This window comes from Mesitornis unicolor, unplaced genomic scaffold, assembly GCF_000695765.1.
Source record: "Mesitornis unicolor isolate BGI_N332 unplaced genomic scaffold, ASM69576v1 scaffold8672, whole genome shotgun sequence".
Lineage (NCBI taxonomy): Eukaryota > Metazoa > Chordata > Aves > Mesitornithiformes > Mesitornithidae > Mesitornis > Mesitornis unicolor.
The window spans coordinates 31912-44429 of NW_010169811.1; the positions used below are offsets into that span (position 1 = coordinate 31912).

The following is a 12518-nucleotide window of genomic DNA, read 5'->3' on the forward strand; positions in this document are numbered from 1 at the left end:
CTTATTCTGTCAACCCAGAATTTATATTGAGTTGAGTGAGAATCCAAGAGTAATATGGGAAATACACAGTGAACTGGAATAGTAAGTTTGTAATACATGAAAATACCATTCTTTACTAGTAAAGGAACACTGATTTTAGAATCATAGAATTTTTTAAGTGGGAAGGAAATGGGATCCCGTAAGGATCATTGAGTCAAATTCCTTGCTTATTGTAGGACTACCTAAAACTAAACCATATGACTAGGACAGTTGTCCAGGTGCTTCTTGAACTCTGAAAGGCTTGGTGTTGTGACGGCCTTCAGTGAAGAACCTTTTCCTAATGTCTAATCTGAACTTCCCCTGACACAGCTAATTTTGCCATGATCCAAATTTTACTTTTCCTTCCATTTTGTGGTGTAATAGAATTTAACTTAAAATCAAGCATTACTTGCTGATTTCCTGAACATGTGCCGTGATGTATTTCAGGTGCCTATGAAATAGATACAAAATGAGAGGTGAAGCAACCAAAACCTGTGATAGGAGGTGCTATAATTATTTGCCATTCATTGAATTTTTTATTAATATTTTTGGTAATTTTTCTGCTTGTATTAAGTGCTGTTTCCAGTTGTATCATTTATCTATGCATGTTTATCAGAATGCAAAGAAATGTGTATTGGACTAAGTGGGTGCTTGGGCAGAGTTTAGAAGAGTCCTTACTTCATTCCGCATGAACAATTGTACCAGGAATGGCCATGGCCTCTGCTGCTGCTGGTGTTACCATGTTAAGTGGTCTATTTTATCCTAACTGCTTTTTTTTCAGTTTATGAGGGGCAAATCTGTTGTTTACTGGGAAATATTAACAAGCTCTGCCGTTAATTTTACTAATTTTGGAATTATTTTTAATATCTGGGCAACAGTCACTGATTTACCAATTAATTGCTAATATTTTTAGGTGGACCTGAATTAATTGATCCTGCTGGAGTGCCCTTACCACAGCCTGCCCAGTCTTGGGTATGGCTTGTTGATCTAGAGAGAACTGTAGCTTTGCTCATTGGGCGGTGTCTTGGTGGCATGCTTCAAGGGCCTCCAGTGTCCCCGGAGGAACAAGATACAGCCTACTGGTTGAAAACTCCACTTTTCAGTGATGGTGTGGAAATGGATATTCCTCATTTAGGTAAGCTGTAAACTGCAAGTGTCTAATTATCATTGTAATTATTTGTGTTCAGTTTTGATATGTCTGATGATGTTCGAGTAAGTCTGCGTACTTAGGGTTTGTCTTTCAGCATTCTTGTCTATTTACATCGTAATACAAAAAGTTGGAAAAAGGATATTTTAAGTATATGTGGTAGTTTACAAATGGTCTTGGAAATGCATATATAAGAGAAAAATCTGCAGTTTCTCAGTGAAAGTAGTGAGACAGACTTCACCGAGTTAATTTCAAATGTTTTCCTCTTAGGTGCTTAGCTTTTAACTGACATACCAGGGGCTCCGTTGTTCATATTTGTTATTGAAAAAGGTTATTTTAAATGGTATTTTACTTACAAAGTGGAATTTCTATTAATTAGAAATAATAGTGTTAACAACAAATTTCAATTCTTCAGACCTACCAGAAGTGCTGAAAGGACTCAGCATTAGTATTTCTCGTCCTATCGGAATAATGCACTTGCTTCTGCTTCTCTGTGGCCTGTTCCTGTTATCTCACATTCCGAGTAGACTGCTTCAAGATTTATTTACGAGACACAGTATTTTGAAATGGGTTTGTGTCTGAAGATATAATAATTGCAAGCATGTATGGCTATATAGTTGAGCTAGAATTAATGGTACAGAATTATGGTATTGAAGTGGAGTTGGATAATGCTGCTACATCTTCACACATTTTGGGTAAATTGTAACTCTAAGTCACTTAATTCCTTATCTAATATGAGTTTGTAGTTGGACAATGAGATGTATTGATGCTGTTTTGTATGCTTTTAGATAGATGCTTGTGATCCTCAAAATTTGTGGAGCTTAACTTCATACCTATTTTATTCTTACCTGTTTCCCTTCGGTTAGACAAATGCATGAGCTCCTTGTTAGAAGTGGCCCTATCTGGAAATGAGGAACAGAAACCATTTGATTATAAGCTGAGACCTGAGATTTCTGTCTATGTTGATTTGGCCTTGGGTTGTACAAAAGAGCCAGCAAGGAGCCTGTGGATCAGTATGCAAGACTACGCTGTTAGCAAAGGTAAGATGTTGAAAATAGATGTATATATCTGTGTGTGTGTGCGTGCGTGCATGCATTAGAAGTGTATTGCACGATTCAGCTGCATGCCTAGCAGAATCCTGTATTTTCTTTGGCAACAACTTTTAATTCTGTGACATGATAAACTGAATTTATTGTCATGTTTCACAGGTTTTCTTTTGCTTTTTCTGTTACTTATTTTTGACATTGATTCCACTGTTCTTTTTCCCTCCAAACTGGAAAAAAGAGGCTCTTGTTTGCTTACTCAGTTGTTGGTGATTCAGTTTTTCTAGTAAAGCAGGGTGGAACTTGGGATATAAAAGACAAATTGATGAGGAGGAGATGGGGAAAGCAAAGTAACTTGCAAAATACTTTAGGAAGGGGATGAAGGTGTAAGTGACCTTTTGTGTTTCAAGTTTCTGGGAGGCTGGCCTGACAGTGTTAATGGTTCTTCATGCTTATTGCCTGCATTTGGGGTTCCTGCTCAAGCTTCCCAGGTCTTCTTTAAGTGAGAACCACTAAGCATTACAGTTGCATTGCAGCTCTCTGCTTGATCCAGAGTTAATTTTCTGTAGCTCTGGCCAAGCCGGGCTGGATCAGGAAGACAGCAAATGGCATTTTGTGCCTGTTGGAAGCAACACAGAGATTTCTGTTGCAGAATTCCACAGAAGCAGGAATTCCAATTAAAAAATGCTGAGTTAATGGGCTAGTATGTATTATTTTGTTTATGGAGTTGGGTATGTTAGAAGTCGTTGTGGTTCTGCTCTGTTCACAACGCAAGCTGACTGAGACATGGTGATGGTTAGCATAGCATTAAATGTAGAGTAATGGAACTTGCTGAGGAGCAGGACTAAACTTTATCTGGCCAGGTAAGTTTTTGTGATTTCTAGAGCAGTTTGCAAGGATTCATAGATAGTGGTTTTTTCAATTAAATATTAAGATACTTGTAAGGAAGTGAGACAGGAATATTTTCCCCCCTGTGAAAAATTACGGTGCCTTCTGGAGATTTGCTTGGCAGTTTGGTTATTTTATAGTAGAACAATAGTATTTTCATAATGGTTCTTTTATGGAAAAGTTATTTTGAAATGAAAAAATCAGTATCTGAAAATACTGAATGAATCTTAATTTCGAGACCTGAAAATTTCTCTTGTTAGTACTGGCTGTGAAGCTTGCACTTAAGCTTGTGCTTTTGTCAATGGTTGGCTTTCCTACTGGAGATGAGGCTTTTTCTTCATAAGTGAGTCTACAAAATAATTCTTGAATGTGGCTTCAACTACATGTGAAAGAGCAGAAAGTCTCAAATATGGTATGTTTCTAAACAAGTCCAGTGGCTTGCTGACGAGAGGAGCTCCAGTTCAGTATCCTTGCTTGAAGGAGAGGTTGCACACTGAGTTCAACAGTTTGAGGCTCTGGTGGCAGTTCATGCGCATGCCCTTGGCTCACTGTAGACATGGGAACCTTGTGCAGACCAAAACACATTTGTCTGAGGTGCTGTATTAATGAGTTGTTGATGATAAACGTATTTCTGAAGGACTAAAACTACTTCTAAATTGAAAGATTTTAATGGTTGAAGGATTTTTTTTTTATGATGTCATTGAAAAGATATTTGTTTGTTGGAAACAGTAGCCAGTTTTGATGAATCCTTTCTATTTTCAGATTGGGATACTGCAACTTTAGGTAATGAATCGCTCCTTGATACTGTGTCCAGGTTTGTTCTTGCAGCTCTTCTGAAACATACAAGTTTACTTAGTCAAGCTTGTGGTGAAAGCAGGCAAGTAACTTAAAGCTGCTTTTAAAAATTCAACTTCAGTTTTTAAGTGAAAGTTTGTATGATTTTTTTTTTTCCTTTTTTTGGTCTCTCTCTTTATTTGGTAGGTACCAGCCTGGCAAAGCTTTGGCAGAAGTATACCGTTGTGTATATAAAGTTCGGAGTCGCTTGCTTGCCTGCAAGAACATGGAACTTATTCAGACGAGATCGTCCTCAAGAGACAGATGGGTAAGGCTGCAAATCTCTTTTCAGTTCACAGACTTTACTGTGTATTAAGAAAATACTACATAATGTTTGTTTCATATATATTGCTGGTATTTTTGCTCTACCTAGTTGAAAAACTTTCAGGAGTTTTCAAATGAAAATGGACAATGTGTAATTAGGAGTCCATTGATCTGTAGTACATGTGGTATTAAGTCAGTTGAAGCAAATGATTGATGATATTTGACTCAAGCACAGCCTGAAGCCTCATTTTACCTGTAAACACAGCACTAGTATACTGTACCATAAAAGCTGAAAACTTAAATTAGATTGCTCAGACTAGGCCACAGCTTAGTCTGGATGCCATTTCTGAACGCAGCTGAATTGTCTGGGCCTCTGATCTCTGTCCCTCTGTGTACCTCTTTCCCCTTCCCTGCCTTACTCCTTTTTCTTTTCTCCCTGGCTAGGTTATCTTCTTCATCCTAACGCTACCTTAAGCCTACTTGTCTTTATCAGGCCTACATTAGTGGTAGACATGATAGGACAGGACCTGAAATTAGCATGATGACAACTTATGAATAATTTTATTAAGCCAGGTTAGAATTGAGGATGGCAGTGTTCATGGAATTACTTGGGGTCGGGGTATGTTAGGCATTACAAGGTACTCCTTAAAGTAGGATTAGGGTTTCTCTGATAGGATTTTTAATTGCTATTTACAATCTACAAGTAGGATATTTTTAATCATGGAAATTCTCATTTGACAACAGGATTATGACACTTTTTAGCTATATTGTGAAGCACTAATGATGCTTTTTAGTATCATGTAGGTCTGTTTCATCCTTTTAATTAACATTAAGTGAATGTCTGTCTCTGCCCTTTCTCATGGTGGGGGGGTCTAACACTTCTGAAACTTTCAGCACTTCTGAAAGCATTTGGTGTAGTGTGTGTACACAGATAGTAAGCAGACATTACGGTTGGTGGTTCTCTGGCTTAGCAGACACACACAGGGTGGTCATTTCGTACACACATAATAAATCTGTTGCTTCCTGTTTATGCTGTAGCTGTTGTGCATGCTCAGTCAGGTACTGTGTACTGTGTGCATGCAGTAAGTTCCATTATTACCGTAAATCCTCAAGCTTATTGTGCAGATGCAATGGAGCAAACCTAAATATATGCAGTAGATTTGTTGCTTCAGGGAGATCTCAGATTTAATGCTATTGTGGAAAAAAATAGGTTGTTCGCATTTACGTAGCATACACAGGCTTAGTGGTAGAATGACAAGACCAAGTAAGAGGCACCAGAAAAATGGTGACCATGACCTGCCACTACCAAGATTTCTGGGTTCTGTGGAAAGGAAAACCGCGAAGAGAGGACAGATGAATTGTACTGGTGGGATGCAAATGTCCCAAGATTTGTAGGATTAATCACCTTCTCAAGTATTCTAAAAACTCTAATGCAACTGTATGTTTTATATTTCAAGCTTTGCCTTCGTCAAATTGTCTAAAGCTGTTTCCTGCCTTGAAAAGTTGTGTATTAGGTAGAAAGCATTTCGCTGGTCAGCACGTATGTCCTCACACGATATCAAACATATCTTTTTGATAGGAAAAAACCTTATTAAATACCTGTGTCCTTTTATATTCATCTTTCATTTTGGTGATAATTAAATTCACTGTATATATTTTTTTAATCAAGATGTTAGATAACCAAGAATCTACTGATGTTGATACTCAAGAACATTCTTTTACTCGTACAATTGACGAAGAGGCGGAAATGGAGGAGCAGGCAGAACGTGACAGAGAAGAAGGACACCCAGAACAAGAAGACGAAGAGGAGGAAAGAGAGAATGAAGTGATGACAGCTGGTAGTAAGTACTGTTTGTGTGTCAATAGTGTAGAAATATTAGAAGGACAGTACCATTTTTGTCTCTGAGGTACAATGAAAAAATTGTATGAAAGATTTGTCTGCATAAAGACTGTGAGAAATTTATTTTTATAAAATGGTGTAGTGCTTTTAATGGGTCAGAAAAGTCTTCTGATACTAGGGAATATGAATACTGGGCAAGTGGTCTGCCTTTATGGGCAATTCTCAGGGCATCTGACATACACCAGCACTCCTTATACACGCTGTCTACAAGACTTAATAGGTTTCATATTTTTTCTCTAAACTTCAATAGGTCTCTGAGTTTTCATCAGTATTTATAGATAGAATTTTTGCTGTGTTTGTATTTGTTAATCTTGTATGTAATAAGCTTTGAAGAGTAATGTTATTCTGAAGTTTGGAAACAAAACCGGGGTTGGTAACTGTCAGCTGACTGAGTTGGAATTCGCTTGTACCGTTGAGTATCTCTTCTTCAGTCTATTAAAAACTTTGAGGTTTTAGTCAAAGTTTTGTATTTGTAACACTTTCTCATGAGTTGTCTAGGAAACTTGTTTAATTCTTCAGTAGACAGCTTGGAAAAGGTGAACTTAGCAAACTGTTATTTTTACTGCTTGTAAGCAGGCTCAGTGGGGTAGTTAATACTTAATTTTTCCAATTTTAGTGAAGCAGCACACAGTCACTCTCAAAAACGTTGTGTTTCCTGTTGTAACCCTAGCGTTCTCAAAGACAGAAATCATGTTAGCCTTTGAAAATGTCTGTAGAATGTACGTAACTTACAAGAGAAAATTGGCTGACTTAAGTTTCTTTTTTTCTTTTCCAAATATTGTTCCTCAGGATACTGATAGTGTTTATCTTTTTCCAGCCTCTGCTGTCATCACCTCTTTTACTGTCAGTGTTTATATTCCCCATTAGGACTCCTATATTCCTGTTTGAGATCTCACAGACCAAAATGTGTGTTACACCTTTAGTTCCTATGTGAAGTGTCATTATATCCACAATGCAGTAGACTTTCCTGGAAGTGTACTGTGGAGGAGTTGAAGTGCACATTCATGAGATGATTTATGTTTCTAGAAAGGTACATGTGTATGCATGTTACCTGTTCAGTAGATGCAGTATGGCTTTGCTGCTTTATATGCAGTTTTCCTGGGCAAATGCTCAGTGTTCTCAGATTCTACCAGGACAGAGTTTCTGGGTACAATAAAGGAAATGTATCCAGAAGTATGCAGACAGACAGTAGTGTTACCTGCACAAAGGAAGATGATGCCTCTTTTACTGGATAATCCTAAGGGAAGCTGATCTGGACATGTAGAGTTCAGTTTGTATCCTTGATGCCTTGCTGCTTCTGACTGTTAATATCTACAAAGGAAGTGTCTGGATTTACCTTTGCCTTTTCAGAGGGGAACTGAACCTTTAAAATTAAGTCAAAAGAGCTTCAGGTCTTTGGACAGAGCTCACATAGCTTTTTTAGAAGAATCTGGCACCTAAGACAACAGCAGGATTAAGCAAAGTGGAGGCTAAGAATTTTGATAAGATCTTCATTATACTGTCCAAAGCTGAAACTGTTTCAGTGTTGAATTACAGATACGCTCGTGTCTGGAATATAGATTTACAGAAGCATTACTTTATATGCGTCTGCTAAAAGGCAAACATGAAATAATTTCTTTCTATTTGATGTGGTCTGAACAGGAGTTGGCTTGCAGTAAAACAATGAAAGTTTGTTGATTGTTCTGTCAAATTGCATTGTCATCTTAATTTTAAACTTAACATTGTGTAAATGCTTCATTTAACCTGTTTGTGTGACTTCTTTTATAGCTTTGTTATTCCTACTGTATTCTTTTACTGTTGGGAAAATATTTGTTGTTCTTTGTAGTGGGACAGTCTTTGGCCCAAAATGTAGATGAATATTTCACTCTGTGTAGCTTTGTCTAGAAGTTAAGACCTTCTTTTTGTGTTGCATGTTACAGAAATATTTCAATGTTTCCTATCAGCCCGTGAAGTAGCTCGCAGTCGGGATCGAGATAGGATGAACACTGGGACAGGGACTAGACTTGATGATCCACCTCCTCAGTCTCGGCAGGAACGAAGAATCAGCACTGATCTGACAGAAGGTCAAGATGTGTATACTGCTGCATGCAACTCTGTGATCCACAGATGTGCCTTGTTGATCTTAGGAGTAAGCCCTGTTATTGAGCAGCTCCAGAAACGAAGGGAGGATGGACAGTTACAGCAACCTCCCTCTGCTGTTCCTGAGGGGATCGGACTCATGACAAGGTGGGCTTGGCTGACTGCTTAGAATAGTTAGCTCCTCTGTTTCCTTTGTAATTGAATAAATAACCTCAGTTTTCCTCTGAGGATTTTTAGATACTTTTTTTTTAAAGAAGATTTTTGGTTAGAGCAATGTTAAGTTTTTGTTAAGAGTAGTGATTTTTTTCAATTTATTTGTCCACATTAACCAAACCTGAATAAGAGTTTTATTCTGTGTGGACCTTATTTACTTTTCAAAGTTGGGCTTACTGATGAATAGTAATCAAGTCTAGATCAACAGCTGTAAAGATAATTTGAAACAATTGGAACAGTTATTTATTTTTCCTAAAATTTGTTTGTTTGGGTTTTTTATTGCCATATTTGTATTTTCTTGAACTTTACCAATGTCGTATATAGTAGTGTCCAAAAAAGGTGTGGGATAACTTTAAATGCCAAAGTTTCAAAGTCTATTAGGAATAAAAGTGTTGTTTATGGTTGCTTTTTATAAACATTCCTAATGTATTGACATGTGCAAGACACTGTTGTAAGGTATAGAATAACAAAATAAAGCCAGACAGCTCATTGAATTGGAGAAGTGTGTAATTTAAATAGTAAGTACTACACAATGCAGTTTAATTTCAGTAACTCTTGGTGAGACAGTTTTATTCTAAACTTGACACATTTGAACTTTTACTTTATAGACCTTTTGTGTATTAGAATATAACAGAGGAATTGTATAGTGGGACCTGCTGGTGAACTCCTGAGTCTACTGAAGTTTCTAGTGTACAGAAACTCTGCTCTCATATTTTAAATGAAGGTCTTGATGGCCAGTTCAGAGGGAGATTATATATTCAGTACCCTTTTATTCTTTTTGCCTCTTTTTGGAAATCTAGTCCCTAAAGCATGGGTGGCTGCCTCTGTCGTTGTCACAGTGACTTTCAGCTCCAACATTTCAACTTTAGGATGCATTTTATGGGTGGGTTTTTAATAAGTTCAGTGCTTTTTCACCCACTTACTCCGTCTGTTTTCTTGTCCTCTCAGCTCAGAAGTGTTTCTGCATATTGTATGTAATACTTACCAAGGCACTTGAATGATGAGTCATTTGAGGTTGCCATTTGTTCAGTTCAGCAATAAGGGTGTTAAGAAGTAACAAAATTTACTAATAGCCTATACAAGCATAGTAATTGAAGCCGTCAGACCACTTTTTTCCTCTTTGGTGTGGTCTTGTGGTGTTCTGTGATAGTCTGCTCCCAAATAAAACTGTGGTATCTGCTAAATTTGACTCTTCCTTTGCCTAATGCCATTATTTTTTTCCTGTCTGCACACACCGGAAGCAGGAGTGAAAGTCTGACTGCACAAAGTCGCTCAATCCACGCAAACTCAAACTACAGGCTGATTAAGTCAAGAAGTGAATCTGATTTGTCTCAGCCAGAATCAGATGAGGAAGGTTATTCATTGGTAAGTAAACTAGTATTATGTATTTAGAGATTGTTGATATAATATTTAGGTGGGAAAGACATCTCAAACGTTTGTTTAGTACCACTGTTAAGAGAAAGTAGTGGTGCTAATAAACCAACTGAAATTATGACAGCTCTGTGAACTTTGCCACTTTTTTGGGTGAGAGATGTGTTTTAAATACTCATACACTGTGTACCCCATACGTTCACCTAGTGAAATAAAGCTTTTATTAATCTTTTAATCTAGAGTGGAAGACGAAATGTTGATTTGGATTTGGCATCATCACACAGAAAGAGGGGTAAGTTTTATGTTTTACCTAGTGAATATTGATCTGATAAATACATTAGTATTTCTTAAGGTATGTTTGCAGTTATATGCAGTACATAATAGCAATTAGGATGTTAAAACTGAGTATTTAAAAATAACATTTAAAATAATTATTACCTGTTGTTTGTTGTGCTAAGTTCTGTTGCTTTGTGGCTTTGTTGTAGTATTTCGTAGGTTATAACTGTTTGTTCTAGTTTCTAGAGTTGTGATGCTCTTTTGAAGCAAGTGAGGATTTCTGTGAGGTCAAGTGAATTAGGAACTTTCATTCTGTTTGCACTTATGTGACTTCAGGAAGAAAGAATTGGCGGAGAAGTTCAGTATCAAGTGGAACTATTCTTGTGTTAATAGTGAACTCTTACCATGAAGTGTGCTTGAACATGGAGAACTTGTATCCAGAAAATACTGCTTCAATTTTTGCATCCTCTCAACGTCAGCACACCTACAGAACCAAGCAGCTACTCCAGTAGAAATCAGATCTTTAGCTTTTGTACTGCTTCATCCAGGGGAGTCTCAATGAGCTTCTTCACAGAGGGTAGTGGAGGTAGCAAAGGATGTTTGTTTACACAGAGACCAGAAAGTCCCACTTCACTCTGGATGATGCAGAGTCTCTCTAGAATCACAACTTATGTCTGTTGTATCTGGAAAAATCTTGGGAACAGGTGAACAGGAATTTGGTTGGGTTATGTTATGCTTTAATTACAGAGACTTAATACTTTTAGGTAATGTAAGAGTTCTAGTTTAATAGGCTTCATCATTAAGTACTGAGAGGCTGTTTTTTGAAGTCCTGTGGAATTGTAAAGCAAACTATCAGTGGCAGTACTCATTGCACTTGAATTTGTAAATAGTGCAGAAGGGAATGCCCTGTGTGGGGATAACCAATTGAACAAGTAAAGAAGTTTGCTAGAGTTGTCCATGCTGTTACAGCAGGAGGTGTGTTGGCATTCTGTGCTGGAAGGTCTGATAGCTTTTGTCAGAACTCTGATGTATTCTTTGAAGCCACCATTTTTAGCTTTGCCATTAGTCTGACACAGAGCTCTTCACTCGCTTTCCTCTATATCCTAAAAGTAATTCAGGAAATAATCTTGAGTTTCCTTTTACGTGTGGTTTTTTGAAGAATATCTTGCTGCAGTTTGCAGCAGTCTTTTGGTCTTTTAAGTGTGTCTCTGTAAACTGCGTGAAAGAAGTTAACAAGCAGGACTATTGGAAAGCAAGGCTTTTTCCTTAAGAAATTTCCTTCTATCATTGTTTTTTTCCTATAGGTTGTGCTATTTTGGAGACCTAAAAAGGGATGTTCACTAAAAAAATGTCCTTAATATATGGTCATGAGGTTCCTCCTGTATCTTTTTAACAAGTTTTACTAGAATTTAACCACACTGATGGCTATAGAACCATGGCCATATGTGATGCTTCCAGCTGAGACTTTGTAGGGTTAATTTATCCTCAGTTATACTCTATGCAGAGTATTTGATCCTTGGAAAGTTTTCAAAATAATGGAGTGTGCATAGGGTATTGGTGAGTGATTCTTTTCTAATAGGCAAGAGAGTAATTTCCTCTGGAGCGGATTGGCTTATTTTAGAACTTCTGTTAATTGAATGAAGCAACTCATAAAAAATTCAGATGGTGTTTCCTGTTAAGTCTCACTGTTGGAATTGAGTCTCACTATTGGTTATAGTCTGATTTTTATGGCATGAAAACTGTTCCTATCCATAAATTTCAATATAGAAAACTAGCAGTAGAAAAGCTACTAATACTCTCAGTTGTTTCTGTGGTCTTGCAGATGACTATGGAAGGAAAGCATTCTCTTTTTACTCAGTTAATGTCTTAGCCACGCAGTCCAGTCTTCAATTGCCTTCTTCCTTCGTTTATTTTATCTGTTCAGAAATATAACTGGTATTCCTGCTTCAGCCTGACGATCACTTGAGTGTCTTGATTCTTGCAATTATTGAGTTATTTCTGAATTAGTAAACTTTTCCTTCCGTTTCTGCAGGAAGAAGTCTTTTGCCATAAGAGGTGATGAGTACATCAGTATTTTTGCCCTCATCTAAGGCCTTTGTGGGGTTTTTGTGACTTAGATTAATTCTTTTCAGTTTTGCAGATCCAGAGAGAATGCCTTAAAGAGTTGTACCTATCCTGTACAGTACCTGCGAGATGCTGTAAACATTAGATACTTAACAGTAAATGTTATTTAGCAGTGCAATCATAAACATAGTTACAGACAGATAAATGAGAGTCCTCCACTCCTGGGTTTTCTTTCTTCACATAAATTTTAGTTCAGTGCATTTCAGTGTGCTTGTGTGTACTGTAGTACTTTACTAATGCAATTGGGCAACTCTGAAAAGAGCAGCAACTTAAATGAAATGCAAATAGAATTGAAATAGTTTTGTGTACCTGGAATAATACGAGTTCTGCATTTTGAAATGGGAAGATGTTTGAGTAGAGG

General features: G+C 37.3%; 1 protein-coding gene across 1 annotated transcript in view; it reads left to right on the top strand.

Moving 5' to 3' along the window:
- Window positions 1-12518, top strand: part of HERC1 (HECT and RLD domain containing E3 ubiquitin protein ligase family member 1) — a 77827-nt gene that overhangs the window by 16477 nt on the left and 48832 nt on the right. Inside the window, exons 17-24 of the mRNA XM_010179479.1 lie at window positions 932-1153; window positions 2032-2205; window positions 3859-3973; window positions 4078-4198; window positions 5864-6035; window positions 8014-8320; window positions 9631-9751; window positions 9998-10049. Of these exons, the coding sequence (XP_010177781.1) occupies window positions 932-1153; window positions 2032-2205; window positions 3859-3973; window positions 4078-4198; window positions 5864-6035; window positions 8014-8320; window positions 9631-9751; window positions 9998-10049 (1284 nt within the window). The remainder of the gene's footprint in view (window positions 1-931; window positions 1154-2031; window positions 2206-3858; window positions 3974-4077; window positions 4199-5863; window positions 6036-8013; window positions 8321-9630; window positions 9752-9997; window positions 10050-12518) is intronic.